Source organism: Scyliorhinus torazame, chromosome 2 (genome assembly GCF_047496885.1).
Source record: "Scyliorhinus torazame isolate Kashiwa2021f chromosome 2, sScyTor2.1, whole genome shotgun sequence".
NCBI classification, from domain to species: domain Eukaryota; kingdom Metazoa; phylum Chordata; class Chondrichthyes; order Carcharhiniformes; family Scyliorhinidae; genus Scyliorhinus; species Scyliorhinus torazame.
In genome coordinates this window covers 138,875,834-138,898,924 of record NC_092708.1, presented here as the reverse complement: position 1 = coordinate 138,898,924, position 23,091 = coordinate 138,875,834, and the positions used below count along the sequence as shown (strand labels likewise).

General features: G+C 42.4%; 1 protein-coding gene across 9 annotated transcripts in view; it reads left to right on the top strand.

Moving 5' to 3' along the window:
• The window catches only part of nckap1 (NCK-associated protein 1), a 351,428-nt gene that overhangs the window by 316,399 nt on the left and 11,938 nt on the right, over positions 1-23,091 (top strand). For all 9 annotated transcript variants that reach the window (XM_072477663.1, XM_072477668.1, XM_072477677.1 and 6 more), the window contains 2 exons: positions 368-484; positions 8,210-8,319. In XM_072477663.1, coding sequence (XP_072333764.1) covers positions 368-484; positions 8,210-8,319 — 227 coding nt within the window. The remainder of the gene's footprint in view (positions 1-367; positions 485-8,209; positions 8,320-23,091) is intronic.

The window sequence follows — 23,091 nt, the reverse complement described above, 5'->3', positions numbered from 1 at the left end:
TGTCACTTCATTCAGCTGTATCATGCTAGCTATGCACACTTCACCTGAAATTGGAGCTGCATCCTACATCCTCATGTTCCTCATACTGAAAAATATGTATCATATATGAGAATGCTAGAAATACTCAGCAGGTTTAGCAGCATCTGTGTAAAATGAAACAATTAACGTATCAGGTGATGACCTTTCATCAGAACTGCTGTGGACATCGCAGCACTTTCTTGCATTGATGATGTACTTGGCATCTAGTGCTGTAGTCTTGACATGTTTTGGCATTTTTATTGGAGGGTGAGGAAAGAGTGATTTAACATGTAATGCACAAAACAAAGAGTAGTGGTTTTAATTAATATTCCCTGTCAATTCTTTACAGAGAACATTAGTCCAGAGGAAGAATATAAAATTGCCTGCCTCCTTATGGTGTTTGTTGCTGTATCACTTCCAACTCTAGCCAGTAATGTCATGTCCCAGTATAGTCCTGCTATTGAAGGTAAGTGCTAATCATCCAATGTGGAGTGTTAAAGGCAAAGTGATTAATATAAAGATTTACATCCTGTAAGCCATCCTTGTAATATCTTATTGTTGAGTATCTGCTGATGTAATGTTTACTTCACTTCAAAAAAGAAAATTTGGTCTTCAACGCAATATGTATTTAATTATTCCCAAGTGGTATAAAGATGAACCTAATGGGTTCAGATTTTTTAACAATGTTGATGTATAGGCTTTACTTATGTGAGAGACCATTGGACCTATAAATTCATTTGCAATGCAACATGCCATGCAATTAGCATATCAATGAAGAAAATTGCTGATGATTTTAGAGCTAATAAGTTTTAAAGTCATAATCATCCCCTTGAGCCATGTAACATTTTTAGTTCATATATTTTTGTTATTGGTATTAGTCATTCACCTTTATTTTGTCAATGTGAGAAAGATTTTTGGGGATGCCTACATATTTAGTTCTGCTTAATAGCTTTCAGAAAACTTTGTTCGTTATAACATTTGCATTAACTGTTGATTCAATGTTTTTTTAAATTGGCTTTTGCCAAACTACTACCTTTATTGTACAAAAGATTTCTATGGCATGTTGGAGAAAAACTCTACATTGAAAAGATTAGAACACTGGAACCAGCATCTCAGTTTAGGTGCAGAATACAAGTCATAGAACATTACAGCACAGTACAGGCCCTTCGGCCCTCGATGTTGCGACGACCTGTGAAACCATTCTAAAGCCCATCTACATTATTCCCTTATCGTCCATATGTCTATCCAATGACCATTTGAATGCCCTTAGCGTTGGCGAGTCCACTCCAGTTTCAGGCAGGGCATTCCACGCCCTTACTACTCACTGAGTAAAGAACCTACCTCTGACATCTGTCATATCTATCTCCCCTCAATTTAAAGCTATGTCCCCTCGTACCAGACATCACCATCCGAGGAAAAAGGCTCTCACTGTCCACCCTATCCAATCCTCTGATCATCTTGTATGCCTCAATTAAGTCACCTCTTAACCTTCTTCTCTCTAACGAAAACAGCCTCAAGTCTCTCAGCCTTTTCTCATAAGATCTTCCCTCCATACCAGGCAACATTCTGGTAAATATCCTCTGCACCCTTTCCAATGCTTCCACATCCTTCCTATGATGCAGCGACCAGAATTGCACGCAATACTCCAAATGTAGCCGCACCAGAGTTTTGTACAGCTGCAACATGACCTCATGGCTCCGAAACTCAATCCCTCTACCAATAAACGCTAACACACCGTACGCCATTTTAACAACCCTCTCAACCTGGGTGGTAACTTTCAGGGATCTATGTACATGGACACCGAGATCTCTCTGCTCATCCACACGGCCAACAATCTTACCATTAGCCCAGTACTCTGTCTTCCTGTTATTCCTTCCAAAATGAATCACCTCACACTTTTCTGCATTAAACTCCATTTGCCCAGCGCTGCAGCTTATCTATGTCCCTTTGTAACTTGTAACATTCTTCCTCACTGTCCACAACTCCACTGACTTTAGTGTCATCTGCAAATTTACTCACCCATCCTTCTATGCCTCCTCCAGGTCATTTATAAAAATGACAAACAGCAGTGGCCCCAAAACAGATCCTTGTGGTACACCACTAGTAACTGGACTCCAGTCTGAACATTTCCCATCAACCACCACCCTTTGTCTTCTTCCAGCTAGCCAATTTCTGATCCAAACTGCTAAATGTAGCTCTTATTGGAGTAGGGCTGTCTCTTTCTAAATCCATAAGCAAAATGTGCAAATTGTCAGAAAGGGGATACTTTAGAATTAGCCAAAATCCTGTCTCTTGGAGTTATTGTTGACATTTCCATCAACTGTTGGATATGTCCTTGTTCAGTTTCAAGCACCATAGTGAAAGAATGTAAATTTAATTTGCATCGGAAATCCAATAGCTAACCACCTATGCTAAAATTCAGGAAAAAACAAGTCAGGCCAATTATGAAACTAATATTGGACACTTCTTCAAGAGGGAGTTGCCAAAAGCTGCTCCTTGCATCCAGTTATGAAAATACCCTGCTCTTTGAGTTTAGTCAGGCTTTCATCCACTGGGTTGTACTCCTTTGGACATGGCTTTATTGAGCTGTGTCAGGTCGACACAGATTCTAATTGATCTATTCAGCTTTGGGACTCATACGATCCTGGAACACCATGCAGTTGGTTGTGTGACTGGGAAGATGATTCCCGTGTTTGAGATCTCATCCAGCTGTTGCTGCACTTGTTTCATGAGTGGGTGGGGAATCTGACATGGTGTGAACAGGCACAAGCATCCTCTCTGAGATCTTGTATGTGTTTTTCATCCGCCCTAATCCTGTGACGAGTTTTGGGAATTCACGTTTGTATTTGGAACTAGGCCCTTGTCAGTTGACCAAGTCAATCTTCTGCAACAGGTTAACTTCAACAGACTTTGCAGCTTAGTAGTCAATAATCCTGGTTGTGAATTGTAAAGAGGGTCTCACAGATTGTTTTATTCTTGTATCTCGGTTCCACTTTACAGGGTGCCTTTCATTTGGAGCTTTAGCTCCCCTGTCCCTTATAGGGGAATTGTGGGTGACTTCAGCCGCTGCTTCACCAACCGCAGTCCTTTGTCTGAAAGGATTGTTACGCTGGCTCCTTTGTTCAGTGGCCATTGACTGAAATGTCTACATTACCAAATGAGAAACTAAGACCGTCGTCCTCACCCAAGGAACCTGACGGTTTTGGGCTTGAAGTTGTGGCCTTGTGGATGATCTTGGGGTCGTCTGTGCATTTGAGTTTTTGTTTTGCACAGTCTGCCGGAGTATCCAGTCCTGTTGCGCTGAAATTGCAGGACATTGATCTTGTCTGCTTCACAGCATTGGCATGGACACTCTGACCTGGCTAGGTATTGCTTACCCTTGTCTGGGGTGTCTCTGTGCCTTTGCTTAACTGGCTGAACTGTGGATTCACCTCTGCACCATGGTTTATTTTCTCAGCTTAAAATGGTTCTGTGCTGCTCACGGAATTCTGACTGCCTTAGCGTCTGGATTGCGTTTTCGGGGGTTAGATATTCCTTTGCTTGCATGAGGTCAGATGTAGCGTTATTTGTTACTTCTACCACTTCTCTCTCTGAATTCAGATTCCATATTCACAACTTTCTGCCATCCTGTACAGATCATTGATAAATGAATTGACAGGTTCTCCTCATTGTTGGACTCGCTTGTTAAATTTAGCTCTTTTGAGTATTTTACTGCTTCCTAAGTTAAACTAAATATCAAAAGATTTTAGTTCTTCAAATTTAGCAGATGATTCATTGATTCCCTGTCTTGCAATTATGTGTCCACAATTGGGCCTACTGAGTAAAGCAGTGTATTAACCTGCTCTGCTTTTAATTTTTTGTCTAATCCTGAAGCAATGCTGTGTTTTGGGAATATTCGAATTATGTGATTGATCTTGGCCTTGGATTAATCTTAATTGGCTTGAAAGTATGAAATTCTAATCCATAGTTGCATTTTCAAAACTGTAGGTTCTGCTTTAAGAGCTTTCTGAATTCCAAGATGGCATAACTATTCACTTGGAGACACATTGATTTCCTGTGTTTGCTAGTTTGGGCGGCTCCACTAAAATCGCTATCGCGCTCAGCTTGAAAAGAAATGTAAACAATGGTTGCCATGGTCGGCAGCCTGCAAACTTCTGCTGCTCAGCGTTGTACTTTAAGTCGTGAATTTGTCAAAAGGGTGGTTTTCTCACAATTAGAAGTTGAAATTCTCCAGGATTATTTAATTAATTATGTTTCCCATTTCAGAGTAAGTTTGGATGGTGTTGAGGTGCTGATTTAGGGATTAGATATTAGCAATACTAATTCTGAGTCTGATTATTTAGAAATCTCTCCGGACTTTCTGTAGCCTAGAGTTTTAAAATATATAGCTCATCCCTGCTAGGAATGATGACTCTGAACTCTGGGATTAGAAGCTGGTCTTCCAAAGGAGATTCAATGGAGTCTTCTGCCGCAGTACGGAATTTTACATTTCTGCCTCCAGCTTCCGAGCTTTTCATAAAATCGTAGAATTCCTACGGCGCAGAAGGAGGCCATTCGGCCCATTGAGTCCGCACCGACCCTTCAAATGACCACCCTACCTAGACCCAATCCCCATCCTATTCTTACAACGCCACCCTAAGGGGCAATTAAGCATGACCAAACGACCTCACCTGAACATCTTTGGACTGTGGGAGGAAACCGGAGCACCCAGAGGAAACCCACGCAGACATGGGGAGAATGTGCAAACTCCACACAGTCACCCGAGGTCGGAATGGAAACCAGGTCCCTGGTGCTGTGAGGCAGCAGTGCTAACCACTGTGCCACCACTTTGGAGGATTTTCCTGGAAATATTTCATCTGCTCCTGGAACTCCTTTTCAGATCAGACTGTTTTACTCAATTTTTTTCTCGGTCTTCCCGCATTTTAATTTTTCTCTGCATTTTCTGAGAGGCTTCGGGTTTTTCCACAAGCTGCCCCCATGTTGTAGGGTGCTGGTTATAGAACAAACAAAGAACAAAGAAAATTACAGCACAGGAACAGGCCCTTCGGCCCTCCCAGCCTGCGCCGATCCAGATCCTTTATCTAAACCTGTCGCCTATTTTCCAAGGATCTACTTCCCTCTGTTCCCCGCCCGTTCATATATCTGTCTGGATGCATCTTAAATGATGCTATCATGCCCGTCTTTCCACCTCCGCTGGCAAAGCGTTCCAGGCACCCACCACCCTCTGCGTAAAAAACGTTCCACGCACATCTCCCTTAAACTTTCCCCCTCTCACCTTAAACTTTCCCCCTCTCACCTTGAAATCGTGACCCCTTGTAATTGACATCCCCACTCTTGGAAAAAGCTTGTTGCTATCCACCCTGTCCATAACTCTCAATTTTGGAGACCTCAATCAGGTCCCCCCTCAACCTCCTTCTTTCCAATAAAAACAATCTTAATCTACTCAACCTTTCTTCATAACTAGCACCCTCCACACCAGGCAACATCCTGGTGAACCTCCTCTGCACACTCTCTAAAGCATCCACATCCTTCTGGTAATGTGGCGACCAGAACTGCACGTAGTATTCCAAATGTGGCCTAACCAAAGTCCTATACAACTGTAACATGACCTGCCGACTCTTGTACTCAATACCCCGTCCGATGAAGGCAAGCATGCTATATGCCTTCTTGACCACTCTATTGACCTGCGTTGCCACCTTCAGGGTACAATGGACCTGAACTCCCAGATCTCTCTGTACATCAATTTTCCCCAGGACTCTTCCATTGACCGTATATTAGATCTTCCAAAATGCATCACCTCGCATTTGCCTGGATTGAACTCGATCTGCCATTTCTCTGCCCAACTCTCCAATCTATCTATATTTTGCTGTATTCTCTTGACAGTCATCCTCGCTATCAGCAACTCCACCAATCTTTGCATCATCTGTAAACTTGCTAATCAGACCACCTATACATTCGTCCAGATCATTTATGTATATCACAAACATCAGTGGCACGAGCACGGATCCCTGTGGAACACCACTGGTCACCCTTCTCCATTTTTAGACACTCCCTTCCACCACTACTCTCTGTCTCCTGGTGCCCAGCCAGTTCTTTATCCATCTAGCTAGTACACCGTGAACCCCATACGACTTCACTTTTTCCATCAACCTGCCATGGGAAACTTTATCAAACGCCTTACTGAAGTCCACGTATATGACATCTTCTGCCCTTCCCTCATCAATTAACTTTGTCACTTCCTCAAAGAATTCTATTAGTTGTAAGACATGACCTTCCCTGCACAAAACCATGCTGCCTATCACTGATAAGTCTATTTTCTTCCAAATGTGAATAGATCCTATCCCTCGGTATCTTCTCCAACAGTTTACCTACCACTGACGTCAAGCTCACAGGTCGATAATTCCCTGGATTATCCCTGCTACCCTTCTTAAAGAAAGGGACAACATTAGCAATTCTCCAGTCCTCCGGGACCTCACTCGTGCTCAAGGATGCTGCAAAGATACCTGTTAAGGCCCCAGCTATTTCGCCCCTCGCTTCCCTCAGTAACCTGGGATAGATCCCATCCGGACCTGAGGACTTGTCCACCTTAATGCCTTCTAGAATACCCAAAACTTCCCCCTTCCTTATGCTGACTTGACCTAGAGTATTTAAACATCCATCCCTAGCCTCAACATCCGTCATGTCCCTCTCCTTGGTGAATACCGATGCAAAGTACTCATTAAAAATCTCACACATTTCCTCTGACTCCACGCATAAATTCCCTCTTTTGTCTTTGAGTGGGCCAATCCTTTCTCTAGTTACCCTCTTGCTCCTTATATACGAAGGTTATAGTTCGGTAGATCTGACTTTGTAGTCATACATAGGTTAACTGTAAGTCTTTATTGGTTCTTAGAATTGTATACAAATATACACTAAAGGGTACAAGGTTGGAGCTGTCTCCATGCCAGCCTAGTGTTAGACAGCGCTGTCTAATATTAAACTGACCCTGGGTGCGGTTCATATGCTGTCTTACAGCACAGCCCCATGTTAAATACATCACCTATGTCATGAGCTGAAAAGGGAATTTGCCCTTCTCTCCCAAGGAGGATTTACTAACTATACTAAACAGTCCTTAAGGATATCAGAAGTGACAGGGGTCAAGCACAGTAAGTGTGAAATCTTTCCTAAATCATTTTGTGCATAAACTAGTATGATTGCATGCTAGATTTGCTGGCAGCCATTTTGACATCAAATGGTGAACAAGATGGTGATTATACCCCAAAAATGTCATTGTAGTATATCACACAAAGAAGCATAGGAAGGATGTGGGTGAGATGACTCAGTATTTGGTCCTTGAACCAGTGTGATGAAGATGCACCATTGAGTATGAGTAGAAGGCAGTGGATTTGTTAACCCAGAACAAAGTAGCAGTGCAGAATGAGGTAACGTTTTCTTCAGCAGATCAATTTCGACACATAGTATGATGCATAATGAAATGAGTTAGGTCATCTTCAAGAATTGGAGTTACTTTGTGCACCGACCAGCAGCAGTAGATATTACTCTGTGGCTTTATTTAGTGTCCTTTCAAAACGTTATTATTGGGAGGGGGGGAAAGAGATGCTATTTTCATTCGGTATGCGCAAGAAGGCCTGGTTCTTTTAAATCTTGGGTCTGGCTATCAGTGACTTATTTCAGATTATATAGAGCAAAGACTAAACCTGATGAACAGTGACATGGAAAGGTACTTAATAATCGGAATCTCAATCAGGGCCAATTCGTGCTGTAATAATTCCAATTTAAACAAAATATCCATTTGTTAAATAATCCTATAAATTTTGCAAGTGGTTCATAAAGCACCATTAAAATGATAATTTGCCAGGAATTAAAATGGGGAAATTAGAGATAGGAACAGGTTGGAATCATCTGAAAAATAAATGGTTAATATTACCAGTATGATTCCCATTATATTCCTGTTTTCCATCTACTTGGAGCTTGTAACATCTTTTATCAAATGCTGGATTTCAAATTCAGCTGAACCTAGTCAAATAATTTTTCTATGGTTGTTGATGCAATCTATCTGTTACCTTGTCATCTCAAATCAAAATCAACTAGAAAGACTAAAAGCAGTGGGTGTTATACACTTCGCATGTGAAGGAGTCATTTAAATAATTACTCTGTCACTTTAAAATAACTTTTCTGTTCAACTGCACAGGACATTGCAACAATATTCATTGTCTGGCCAAAGCTATAAACCAAATTGCTGCTGCCTTGTTCACCATTCATAAAGGAAGCATTGAAGACCGTCTTAAAGAATTCCTTGCTGTAAGTAGAACTCCATTCTTCATTTTCTTTTAATCTATTGTACATGATACTTCAAACCCGAAAGAGAGACAGAAAACCAGGTAAATCAAGAGGGCTGAGTGAGGAAGGAGGGCATAAATGAATGAGGGGAAAGGATTTGGGAAGAGGGGCTGCTGAGTGAGTGGGGGAGTCGGTAGGTTAGGAATTTATGTATGTGTGGGGGGGAAGAAGAGCTTCACAGGGTCTTCAGTCTCCATGGAATATGGAGAGCTTGGCTGAACATAAACAGCATTTTTTGCACAGTACTTTAAAAACACATTTTCATTCTAAAGTGATGTATTATATTTGATGTATCAAAATTATAGACCAATGCATTTTATCAAATCACCAAAGTGACTTCAGCATTTTAGGACTTTGTGAAGTTAGTGCACGTAATACTGGATGAAATCCATACTCACAACATGACGTTTCTGGATTATGTGCAAGCCAAGTGAAGCAAAGGACTATGGCCGTGCTTTACAAACTAAGTGGACTTTAATAATAACATACTAACTATGACCGTATTGTTTTATTACTGTTTTGTTTTTGCTGGCATCTGGAGTCATGTAGAGTTTTTCTATATGAATATGTACCATTCATGAAATGTGGACATCTCTGGCAAGGCCAGGCTTTGTTGCCCATCCTTAATTTCTCTCGAGTTAACATCGGCTCGCATTGGAAAGTATGTCTTTCTGGGATTTGGTTTTCTCAGCAATTAACATCTATTGTGGTCATAACAATTGGTGTTGGAACGTTATGTTGAGGAACCGATGAGAGAACAGGTTATATTAGATCCAGTATTATGTAACAATCTTGTGAAAGAACCTTTACAGATGAAAGACCATAATATGATGGAATTTTGCATTCTGTTTGAAAGTGAGGTGGTTCAAAGGGAAGCCAGAGTGTTTAATTTGAATTACAGAAATGATGACGGTATGAGGAATAAATTTTCTCAAGTGGATTGGGAAATTACAATAAAAGATAGGACGGTACATAGGCAATGGATAGTCCTAAAAGGATTGTTACTTTACTTCAAGGCACAAAAACTCAAAAGGAAAATCAGTCAACAGTGGTTAATAAAGGAAGTTGATGATTTTATAACATTAAAAGAAAAGGCCTATTTGCCAGAAATAATATTAAACTTGAGGATTGAGAACATTGTAGAATACAGCAAAGGTGAACCAGGAAACTGATAAAGGGAGAATAAACTAGCAAAAAAATTTTTTAAATGACTGAAAAAGCTCCATAGGCATGTAAAAAGGAAATATTTAGTTGAGACAAATGTGGGTCCATCACAGCGTCAGGGGAATGTACAATGGGGAATACAGAAATTTGATTTGATTTATTATTGTCACATGTATCAGTATACAGTGAAAAGTATTGTTTCTTGCATGCTGTACAAGCAATGCATACCGTACATAGGGAAGGAAAGAGAGACTGCGGAATATAATGTTACAGTTATAGCAAGGTGTAGAGAAAAGATTAACTTAATACGAGGTAGGTCCTCGTATCAAAAGTCTGATGGCAGTAGGGAAGCAGCTGTTCTTGAGTCGGTTGGTTCATGACCTCAAACTTTGGTATCTTTTTCCTGACAGAAGAAGGTGGAAGAGAGTATGTCCGGGGTGCATGGGTCCTTAGTTACGCTGGCTGCCTTTCTGAGGGAGTGGGAATTATAGATAGAGTCAATGGATGGGAGGCTGGTTTGCGTGATGGACTTTTTGTAGTTTCATTCACGACCTTTTGTAGTTTCCTGCGGTCTTGGGCAGAGCAGGCTCCATACCAAGCTGTGATACAACCAGAAAGAATGTTTTCTATGGTGCATCTGTAGAAGTTGGTGAGGGTCGTAGCCGACATGCCAAATTTCCTAAGTCGTCTGAGAAAGTAGAGTAGTTGGTGGGCTTCCTTAATTATTGTGTCGGCATGGGGGGACCGGGATAGGCTGTTGGTGATCTGTACACCTAAAACCTTGAGACTCTCGACCCTTTCTACTTCGTTCCCATTGATGTAGACAGGGGCTTGTACTCCACTATGCTTCCTGAAGTCGATGACAATCTCCTTCGTTTTGTTGACATTGGGGGAGAGATTATTGTCATCGCACCAGTTCATCAGATTCTCTATCTCATTCCTGTACTCTGTCTCATCATTGTTTGAAATCCGACCCACTGGCAGAGAATGGCAGAGAAGCTCAATGATTCTGTTTTCATTGATGAAGATACAAAGAATCGCCCAGAATTAAAAATCCAAGGGACGAGGAGGAATGAGAAATTGGAAGGAAATTGGGAAGTAAGAATGTTGTATTGGAGAAATTAATGGGGCTGAAGGTTGATAAGTCCCAGAGCTTGGGTGGCGGCATGTAGGTGGAGGTTGCACGTTAGGTGGCTCCTGCTAGAGTCTCTGGTTTTTGGACTTTTATGCCCAGTCTCGGGGATAGCTTTTGGATGAGTTTGTGTGGGAAGTCATAAGGAGGTTGGGGAATGTCAAAGTCCCAGAAGAAAAGTCCTGGAAAGAAGGGAACGAGCGAAAGTCTGCCGGCAAGTGCTGGTGTGAGTCCTGCAGGAAAGAAGATGGTGGGGCTGGTTCGTCGGTTGGGACCCCTCCCCTCAGGATGGAAACTCTTACCGCGGTTATGGCAGTGGAATTTGAAAGGCTGTTTGCTAAGCATTTGGAGGTGTTTCACAGAGAGATGCTGGAGGAGGCGGTTGCCCCGGTAAAGCGACAGTGATGAAGATGTTGCTCGAGGTGCTAGAGCAAGGAGAGAAGTTGAAGGAGGTGGAGGAGACACTGACGCAACACAATGACCAGTTCACCTCGATGCGTGAGGAGCTGCGGAGGGTGGCTAGGTCAACAAAGGGCTCAGAGGACCTGGAGAAAAGGTCTCACGGGCACAATTTGAGATTAGTGGGCCTGCCTGAGGGGGTGAAGAGCCTGAGACCGACTACTTTGCAAAGATATTTGCTGAGTTGTTGGGGGTGGGGAAGGGGGAGAGAGAGAAAGAACCCTCCCGGTATGAGTTGGACAGGGCACATTGGTTACTCAGGCTGAAGCCTAGAGCGAATGAGCCACCAAAGGTGGTCATAGTCTACTTCCACAGCTACAATGTGAAGGAGAAGGTTTTGAGCTGAGGAAGCAGAGATGAGATATGAAGTGGGAAGGCGTTAGTATATGCATATATCAAGATCGGACGGCGGCGTTGGTGAGAAGGCGGGCGACCTTTGGATGGATGAAGACGACATTGTACGGCAGAGGAGTAAGATTTGGAATGGTCTACCCAGCGAAACTGAGAGTGACTCTGAACTCGGGCGTTTATTTTGAGACGGTGGAGGCGACTGAGGCATTCGTTAAGGCTGAAGGACTGAGATGAGAGTCAGGATTTGGACTTGGTGGAGACAGGTACTGTTTTTTCTTGGAGGGTTTTCTGTTTAATTAGGGTTTTGTTTCTGTCTCGGTGTTATTTACAAATGTTCTATTTTTTTCTTATGGCTGCGGTTCTGTTTTGTTTCTTGGTTTGAGGGAGGTTTTGGGCATGTGGGACCAGGTTACTGAGGAGGGGTGGGGTGGAGGGGGGTTGCTCGGGAAAGGGTCACCGCACTAACAAACGTAGGTTGGTTAGTGAAAAGGAGTGGTATGGGGAGGGGCTGCAGTCATTGGAGCCTGGTCGAACAGGGGTGGTATAGTGGGTAGCACTGTTGCCTCACAGCGCCTGGGTCCCAGGTTCGATTCTGACCTCGGATGACTGTATGTGGAGTTTGCACATCCTCCCAGTGTCTGCGTGCGATTACTCCGGTTTCCTCCCACAGACCAAAGATGTGCAGGTTAGGTGAATTGGCCATGCTAAATTGCCCAAAGGTTCGGAGGGGTTACTGGGCTAGGAGTGGGGAATTGGGCCGAGGTCGGGTAAGAACATCATGTTAGTGGTTCTTAACGTTGATCTAGAGCCTTGTCCGTTGGTGACCACTTCTGGGGTGTCGGACTCACCAGAGCTACGGACAGGGGGATGCGCTTGCCTTAACCTCATTGATAGCCCGAAGGTGAGTTCTGCTACGATGGAGAGTGCCCGCTCTGCCTAGTGCCTCAGCTTGGTTGGGTGACCTTATGGACTTTTTATACCTGGAAACGGTCAAGTACACAGTCAGGGGATCCGCAGAGGGATTCTATCTCAGGTGGCAGCCATTTATATCTCGCTTGGAAGATGGGATTTTTTGGTGGGGTTAAGGGGTATTATATAGGGGGGTTAGTTTTGGTTGTAGCCTTTGTTATGCGTTTTTCTACATCTCCGATTTCTTGTTTGAACAATTTTCCTAGTTGTAGTTCAGATCGTGTTTGTTAACTATGAAAACTATAATAAAATAGGAACATGGAGATTATCTTTGTTAAAAGTTACCTGTGATATAAACAGGGTGCATACTGGGAAACAGCAAGATATTGAATATGGTCCACTTAATAAGATTTTGCTACTGTGATTTTGCTTTTTGAGAGTTTGGAAGCCTTTCCTCCCGAGTATAAAGAGTGCATCAAGATATTATAAACACAAGACTGCTTTGCCAAGAAATGTCATGCTTGAATAAGGATTATGTTTAGATCAGGATTTCCATAAACTGAAGATAAAAATAGCCAATTTGCAAATATTTGAAAACTGTTAGTGCAGCCAATTTAACTTCATTAAAAAACCACAAGGTGATGTTTTAAAATTTGTGTACAGTGAATTCATTCAGTAATTCAGTCTAAACAACACTTTTTACGTAAGTGATTAGATTCTAAATTGTGCTACTGTCTCTTAGTGAAATTTAGTAGTTCTTTTGACTATATGTAGTGTGGTATTAAAAACCTGGTTGTTAGTGGTATTTTATGCTTGGACCAAGATGTATTTTTAAATGTTATGGTTGGATCAGATTGTGTGTAATGGAGTGACTGCAAAGTAGTTTGGTATTTTGGAATTTTGTGCTGGATCAGGTTATGTTTATCCAGAGTCAATGTATCCCTCTATTCTCCTTTTCTATATTCTGTTTGCCATTTACTTTTGCAGGTTTCAACACTTAGTAGATGGTATGAAATATACAAAATATAAGATTTTAATCACTTAGTTACCTCGTTAATTTATGATAGATGTTTTAGCTTTTTTAAGATTAAAGGAGGGAAAATAATGCAGAAAGGCTTTCACTGGTGATCCTTCACTGTGCTCACTTCAATTGTGTAGTTGCAAAACCAGCGAGAAAATATTTTAAAATTCCTGCATTCTGAAAATGTCTAAAAGTAGTCTCTTTAATAAATGCCAACAGGATTACTCTCTGGTTCTATATGTCCAATAAGAGGATTGTGTTCAGAATATTGTACACTTATAAATTTGTGAAATCTTGTTATGACTTGCAAAACACTCCTGCAAAACGAGCATTTTATCCTAGTTCAACTTTCTGAAACCTTGCAGGGGGATTTTTGTGTGGTTAGTCTGCAACTCTCTTTCCATTACAGACATGTCGGATCTGTCGTGTTAAGCACACTGAGATAACACGGGCTGCAACTGGATGCAGCTACAACTGAAATATACTCCAGACCTTGAAGTTAGTCAATTTGATTTATTGAACCTGTCACACAGTTAGCACAGTTCTCTGTGAGTTCAACTCTCTGCTAACCTAAGTGTGATTACTCTGTCTGACTGAACCAGACTAGCTCTTAGCCACGTGCTGTAGGTGTTATGTGATATATACACCGGACTCTCACTGTAGATGTCCCCAGTGGAAAGAGGTGGAGTGTGAGTGCCTCGTGCCTTTTATAGTGGGAAACCACCCCCAAGTGTTCTGTCTGCTGATTGGTTATGTCCTGTTCTCTGTGTTCATTAGCTGCCTGTTTGTATCTCATTATGTGCATGTCTGCATATCATGACAGGGTCAACAAATTGTTATTTGATACCCTCATCCTTATTTTGGATATTTGTCAACACTGTAATTGTTAAGGATCTATATTTTTTCCGATGTAATATATTCCTTTGCGTTTAAACTTTGCCTACTATATCATTTTATAGGTACTTTTGAACATTTCATCTACTATCTGTAAGTGTATTAAAGATTACTGTTAATGTGGTCAGTTCTCAGTTTTATTGATCTTACAACTGGTGTGGAGTAATAGGGACCCAGAGTTTACTCCAATAACTCATATTTTGTGGATCTTTTCTGTATGTAAATTGGCTGCAGCATTTGCCTATGCATTTGCTTCCAAAAGCAATGCTTGGTTCTAATTCACTTTGGGGCATTCTGAGAATTTACTACGGTATGGTATTGAATGCAAGTTCTTTCTTCCCGCTACTGTTTTCCAACCCCCTAATTATAATTGGCCATTTCACGTAAGATGGCGTAGTATTGGGATATTAAAGGTTTAGGACCATTTTATCTAGTAGCACTTTGGATACCTCATGCTGATCCCTCAATTGCTAAGATGGGGTGAACATGTTCTCAGGTCAATTATTTCTCCCCGTCTAACTCTACTTAGTGGCCCATTGTACTAAAATACCACCTTAACAACCATTGCCTTAATTTGAAACAAGGTAATTGTTAGGATATCACTAGATCTTCCCCAATGCCTTGTTTTGTTTGAAGCTGTACCTCAATATTATCCCTTTACCAAGAAAGATTTTGCTGCTGTTGTGGATGGGGAGAGATATGGGATAATTTCTCTCCTTGCCTCTCGACTGACTGCAAAAAGATATATTTTAAATAGTCCTATGGTCATGCAGAACTTGCCGAAAAAAGAGATATACAGATGAAACTTTTGTTTTGCACTCATCAGACAGCTGGGCAAGATTAACCAACAGGAAGGGGACAACAACTTACACTGCATGAGCAGAAAATGCTGATTGGTTGGCAAGTGGACTTTGGTAGCGACATTGCCATGGAGAATGTAGCAGAGAACAGTTAACTATCAAGCATTTGTTTCACTTTCGTGTTAATGATTGGGCAAGGCATTGCCATGGGGGTCGACCTCCTCAGAAGACAAACATGGGACACAACCGACAGAATACCCTTCGTCGTCCAGTACTTCCCCGGAGCAGAGAAACTACGTCATCTTCTTCACAGCCTTCAACACGTCATTGATAACGATGAACATCTTGCCAAGGTCATCCCCACACCCCCACTACTTGCCTTCAAACAACCGCGCAACCTCAAACGAACCATTGTTTGCAGCAAACTACCCAGTCTTCAGAACAGTGACCACGACACCACACAACCCTGCCATGGCAATCTCTGCAAGACGTGCCAGATCATCGACATGGATACCACCATTACACATGAGAACACCACCCACCAGGTACGCGGTACATACTCGTGCGACTTGGCCAACGTTGTCTACCTCGTACGCTGCAGGAAAGGATGTCCCGAAGCGTGGTACATTGGCGAGACCATGCAGATGCAGCGACAACGAATGAACGGACATCGCATAACAATCACCAGGCAGGAATGTTCCCTTCCAGTCGGGGAACACTTCAGCAGTCAAGGGCATTCAGCCTCTGATCTCCGGGTAAGCGTTCTCCAAGGCGGCCTTCAGGACGCGCGACAACGCCGAATCGCCGAGCAGAAACTTATAGCCAAGTTCCGCACACATGAGTGCGGCCTCAACCGGGACCTGGGATTCATGTCGCATTACATTCATCCCCCACCATCTGGCCTGTGAAATCCTACCAACTGTCCTGGCTTGATACAATTCACACCTCTTTAACCTGGGGTTACCCCATCTCTGGATCTGTAAAGATTTAATCACCTGCTAATGGTCGCATTCCTAGCATTGTTTGGCATCTTTGAATTTGTCTATATATGTGTTTCTGGAACATACCTCTTCATTCACCTGAGGAAGGAGCAGCGCTCCGAAAGCTAGTGACATCGAAACAAACCTGTTGGACTTTAACCTGGTGTTGTAAGACTTTGTACACTGCTCACCCCAGTCCAACGCCGGCATCTCCACATCATGTCATCACAAAGGCATTGAAACTCGTGTACCAGATTACTCATTTCTGTGACAGGCAGAGCATCATTTTGGCTTGACAGCAGCATCTTGTTAGTGTAAAATACTATTTGTGTTGCTACATGCATATTATCAGCATGCAAAGATTAGCTTCACGACTGCAGAATATAATGTTACAGTTACAGGAAGGTGTAGAGAAAAAATCAACTTAATATGAGGTAGGTCCATTCAAACGTCTGATGGCAGTAGGGAAGCAGCTGTTCTTGAGTCGGTTGGTACGTGACCTCAAACTTTGGTATCTTTTTCCTGATGCAAGAAGGTGGAAGAGAGTATGGGTCCTTAATTATGCTAACTGCCTTTCCGAAGCAGCGGGAATTATACATAGAGTCAATGGATGGGAGGCTGGTTTGCGTGATGGACTGGGCTACATTCACAACCTTTTGTAGTTTCCTGCGGTCTTGGGCAGAGCAGGCTCCACACCAAGCTGTGATACAACCAGAAAGAATGCTTTCTATGGTGCATCTGTAGAAATTGGTGAGAGCTGACATGCCAAATTTCCTTAGTCTTCTGAGAAAGTAGAGTCGTTGGTGGGCTTTCTTAACTATAGTGTCAGCATGGGGGAACCAGGACAGGTTGTTGGTGATCTGTACACCTAAAAACTTGAAGCTCTCGACCCTTTCTACATCATTCGCATTGATGTAGACAGGGGCATGTTCTCCACTACGCTTCCTGAAGTCGATGACAATCTCCTTCGTTTTGTTGACATTGAGGGAGAGATTATTGTGGTCGCACCAGTTCACCAGATTCTCTATCTCATTCCTGTACTCTGATTCGTCATTGTTTGAAATGCGACCCACTACGGTGGTGTCTTCAGCAAATTTGAAAATCGAGTTGCAGTGTAATGTGAACCTACTTGTGACAATAATAAAGATTATTCTTATTCGTATTACCTGTTGCTCAGATTTTTGCAACACAACCTTCCAGGTTAATCTGAGGCAGACTGGGCACTTTTCAAGTCTGAAAGCGGCAGCTTTCGGCCCATTCGTGAGTTTGCATAATCTACAGTGAACAATGGTCTGGCCTACACGTGACTCTGGACCCATAGGAATGGGGTTGGCTCTTAACAGCCCTCTGAAATAACCTAGCAAGCCACTCAATTCAAGGGCAATTAAGGATGGGCAACATATGCTGACCTTGCCAGCGACACCCATTTCCCATGAAAGCAAAAAAGGGATTCCAGATTATTAGTTGGGTTTGCAGTGTGGCTCACTTAAACATGCTAGAAGCGTATGTTCACACACAGGGCCCAAGTCTTTTGCAGACAAAAGGAGCATGTCCATACATCGCAACTTTTTCAACTGAACAAAGATTTGACAGCCATTCCCTGGTTCATTCCCCATTGCTATGGCCAATCAGAGTTGACCTGCCTGGTTTGAATTTGAAACAAATCTTGACAGCTAACTTGTCAGCTGCATTCTCTATGGCAACACATCTACCAGAGTCCACTAACTAATTAATTTGCACTCTCATCTCATGGAGTATATGTCCCCATATCCAAAAAAGATAAAGACCTGGCGGAATGTGGATCATACAGACCCATTTCACTGCTGAACGTGGATGCGAAAATACTCGCAAAGGTCCTAGCCAAAAGGCTGGAGAGCTGCGTACCAGAGGTGGTCACGGAGGACCAAACGGGCTTTGTCAAGGGTAGGCAGCTCACAGCAAACATCGGGCGGCTGCTGAACGTAATAATGACCCCCTCCGGGGAGAGAGCACCAGAGGTGATCGTCTCCCTGGATGCAGAAAAGGCCTTCGACAGAGTCGAATGGAAATACCTCCTTGAGGTACTGGAACAGTTTGGGCTAGGAGCGGGGTTCACCGCCTGGGTGAGGCTCCTGTACAACGCTCCCAAAGCGAGCGTCCGAACTAACACCACCAGCTCTGAATACTTCCAGCTGCAGAGAGGAACAAGACAGGGCTGCCCCCTGTCCCCACTCTTGTTCGCGCTCACGATCGAACCCCTGGCGATAGCCCTGCGGGACCCGAAAAGCTGGAAGGGAATCCGGAGAGGAGACAGAGCACAGAGTCTCAGTCTATGCAGATGACCTCCTCCTATGTCTCGAAGCCACAGGAGGGACAGAAGGCAATACTGCAAATACTGAAAGAGTTTGGAACCTTCTCGGGCTACAAACTTAACCTGGGCAAAAGCGAGGCATTCCCAGTGAACCCAAAAGGGGGAGGGAGAGCTGGAGGGGCTCCCGTTTCAAAACAGCCCACATCTGATTCCGCTACCTGGAAATCCAGATATCCAGAGACTGGACACAGATCCACAAGTGGAACCTGACCAGCCTGGTGGAGGAAGTAAGAAGAGACCTTCAAAGGTGGGGCTCACTCCCACTCTCCCTGGCGGGGGGAGTGCAGACGATCAAGATGAACGTACTGCCAAGGTTTCTCTTACTTTTTAGATCCATTCTGATCTTCATCCCCAAGGCCATTTTCCAAAACTTAGGCTAATCATGGCGTTTATGTGGGGGGGGGGGGATGAGAATTCCCAAACAGACACTGCAAAGAAGGAAAATCAAAGGGGGTTTGGCCTTACAATACTACCACTGGGCAGCAACGGCAGAAAGAGTGAGGGGTTGGGTACAAGAACCCGACACAGATTGGATACAAATGGAGGAGGCATCCTGTAAAGGAACGACCCTCCGGGCCCTGGCCACAGCAGCACTCCCATATTCCTCAACAAGATACATAACGAACCCAGTGATAGCGGCCACGTTGAGAACGTGGACCCTGCTGAGACAACACTACGGGATAGCCAAAATGGCTCCCATATGCGGCAATCACGGATTCCCCCCAGCTGTGCTGGATACCACCTTCAAAAGATGGAGGTACATTGAAGGTCGGGGACTTCTACGTAGGGCACAGACTGGCGACACTAGATGAACTGACGAGGAAGTGGAGGCTAGCAAAAGGACAGGAAATGAGACACCTCCAAATAAAACACTTCCTCCGCAAAGAGACGGTAGGGTACCCTGGGGCCCCAGAAACCACACTACTAGAGGACCTGATAGTATTCTCTATGGCAACGCATCTACCAGGGTCCACTAACTAATCAATTTGCACTCTCATCAAGCAACAAAAAGCTGGAAGGGAATGACAAATGTGATGTGTATGTATACAACTGCTTATAAATATGGGAAATGCCAACAAAAAGATTTATTTTTAAAAAAAGAAAAGAATTTTGTGGTAGGAAGTCCTGCATTAGTAACCTTTGAATGTAAATAAAAGGTTCCCTTTGTAACTATGTACACCATTGTAAATAAGGAAACGTGATTATGAAAACTATGGTCACAGATGCGGGGACAACCTGTGATATATATGTTGTTGATGTGCTTGTTATTCTTGTTCTGGTTTTTAAATTTATGTTATGTAAATTTTGATAGTGTTAAAATTCCAATAAAAATAGTTTTTTTTTTAAATGTAGTATATATCCCTGTCGTGTTGTTTTTTCTTGAGTAGCTGTCCTCAAGAGTGGAAGACAAAAAGCTTTGATAGAATGTCTCCTTTTTTCAGCAATACTCAAGATGCATTTTAGCGATGTGTTTTAACTCTTGAGTGCTGTGATTTTTAAGAGCAGGCACAAAACAGACAATCTGGTAAGTTTAAATTAAAAGATAGGATAACATTTATTTCTCAACAGCTGAAAATGCACACACAAATACCCACTCCATTCTCTCACACGTGCATTAACACATGCTCACACACAAAAAGATGATTTCCAAAGATGTACCAGACACTTCAATTACCTAAAACCTCAAACGGCAATATTATTCTTTTCTTCCAAGAAGACTGTTGAAAGTGTTGCAGGACAGGAAATTCTCTTGCACTTAACTGAAGAAGGGTAATGAAGGCTGGGGGTTTCTGGTGATTAATTCACAATGGTGCACCATGCAATCGTAGGGTTCCGTCTTTTCCAGTCAAAAGCTATGTTCGAGCCAAAATTGCAATCTACAGGTACAAGAAAAAGTACACTACTCTGCCTGATGTGACTTTTCTTAGTGCAAGATGTATTCCCTCTGACGTCCTTGTTCCAGACTATCCTCTCTGGGTTGTTCTTAGAATGAATAGGCCATAGTTTCAGGCTAAGAGGTGGCAGATTTAAAACAAATGAGAAATTAGTTCACTCAAAGGGTTGTGAATCTGTGGAATTCTCTACTCCAGAATGCAGTGGACACCGCAACACTAAATAAATTTGTAGAGATTGATAGGTTTTTAATGAGCAGTAGGATGAAGGATTATGGGGAGCTGGCAGGAAGGTAGAGATGAGGCCGGAATGAGATAGTCATGATTGTATTGAATGGCGAAGGAAGCTCGAGGGGCTGAATTGCCTAGTCCTGCTCCTAGTTCTTATGTTTTTAAAAGATATTTGCTACTTAAGTCAGTTTCTGCCATGTGACGTCAGTGTTTTCCATTATCCACACAATTTGGTTGGTGGCAGATGTAATTGTCACACAATAAGGGATGACAACACAATTTTTACTTGCTTGTCATAAAGTAGCCCATTCACACCCCTTTTTGATAGATTACAAGTGTCTGGACACAAGTCTGCGGCAACCATTGCATTTGAATTTCTGTAAATATCCAGACAAGAGTACCTGTAAATTCCTCAAGTAATCTTGCATCTTGGTATGTCTTCAGTGAAAGATCCTCCACCAGAATATTTACATTTTAATAACTCAAGAGGTATGTTCCAGCGGATCAGCGGGGCTGGTTTAGCACAGGGCTAAATCACTGGCTTTGAAAGCAGACTAAGGCAGGCCAGCAACATGGTTCAATTCCCGTACCAGCCTCCCCGAACAGGTGCCGGAATGTGGTGACTAGGGGTTTTTCACAGTAACTTCATTTGAAGCCTACTTGTGACAATAAGCGATTTTCATTTCATTTCATTTCATTTCATGTTCAGACATGAGTTAATCTTTGCACCAAAACTACAGAACATGCCCCTAATCCTCTGGATTTCAGTGTTGTCAAGGTAAACTATTCATATTCCATGATGCCTTTTAAAAGTAGTGTCCTTCTTCCTCATAAGTTTTGGAAGCATATATGACTGTGATACTCCTGGCAATTTCTTCTTCAGTAATTTCTGCTGTTATCAGTTGATCAGCTTATCAAGTTATTTTACCAAAGAACTGAATGCAAAAGAGAAATCTTAAGGACCCCCCACTTCGCCATACCTGTACAAAATATGGTTCCGTCCCTCTAAGATTTGAATATACTCATTCCAATATGTTTTGCAGTTCGGTGTTTCTCAGTGATGGACTCTAGCTTTCCCTCAATTTCATGTAGGCTGCACTTTACAAGTCCTCACCACTTTGTTTATGATCCTAGTACATCTGCCTAACAATTCTGCAACTTTGCTTTCTACAGTAACATTTTTATGCTACTTTTGACATTAAAGTAGCTAAAGAGAAAATACCTTTGCAAGGAAATAAATGCTGCTGCTGATTTGGCATCAGCATCCTGATCATTTTAAAATTGTGTATTTAACAGTGAAGACAGTTGAAAAATCTCTATACTCTGGCTCTGAGTGTGCACACATGAAAACATTGTAGAGCGCTGAACCTGATTGAACAATAGATTAAGTAGCACCCATCATTATTTTACCGCTGTTATGTTGCAACAGTGATGTTATGCCACTTAAACTGCATCTTTTGAATTCTTAGTCCAATATTTAGTTGAAATTAATAGATGTACATCAAAGGATCTGATGGAATAGTTATTTAATTGAATCCATAAGATGTCCTGCCAAAGAATCTGGAGGCCTTCAAAATATAATTGGACAATTACCTGAAGAGAAAAATATTGCCAGGCTGTAGAAAGGTTGCTCGGGTGGAGGGTATTGTGGGTGGGTAAGTTGCTCTTCTTGTGTTGTATGATTTAACAGACTTGACATTCTCCAATCAGATCCTAAGTCACTTGAACATTTTAAGCGCACAACACAGACGGGCTATTTGCAACATAAGCTAAATGCAAGATCTGTATCCACATTGAGTACAAAGGGTTTGCCATAAAACTAATTTTGAAAGCACCAGTAGCAGGGCCATAACAATTTTCATAATTGTTCGGCAAGTTTGCATATCTTTCATAGAAAAAGACTGATGTGCATTTATATAGCACTTTTCATGCACTCAAAAATCATAGATCTCAAAATTTAGGCATGTCCTTCAATAGCTCATCAAAAATGAGAAGATGCCAGCTGCTTCTCTACAGGCAGGGAAGGAAAGTTATTGCAGGCTAGTTTACTCCGCTTCTTGATTTCATTGACAGGCTGGGGAACATACAGTTGTCAGCCTAAAACTATGTAACAGGGAAGAAAAAACATAGCTTGATGTGGGGGAAACCTTTTGAAGGAAATCTTGCACTTCCTTAAATTGGCACTGTAAATCTACAACATATTCCCACAATTACACATTAAAACAAATGTGAAGAAAATTATAAATTCCATTAAAAAATGTTGAAACAGCAGGGAATAACAATGTTTCGCAGGTTTTATTATATTTATTTTGGGATGTGCAAGCCTAGATTTATTGCCCATCCCTAATTACACCTAAAGATGGTGATAAAAGCATCTGCCCTGTAGAACTGCAGGCAGTGTGTTGAAGGTACTCAATTCTGTAAGGGAGGAAGTTCCAGGATTTTTACCTAGCAACAACAAAGGAATGGCAAAATATTCCAAGCCAGGATGGTGTGACGTGGCAGGGATGTTTCCCATACAGCTGCCACTCTTGCCCTAATTTGTGGAGC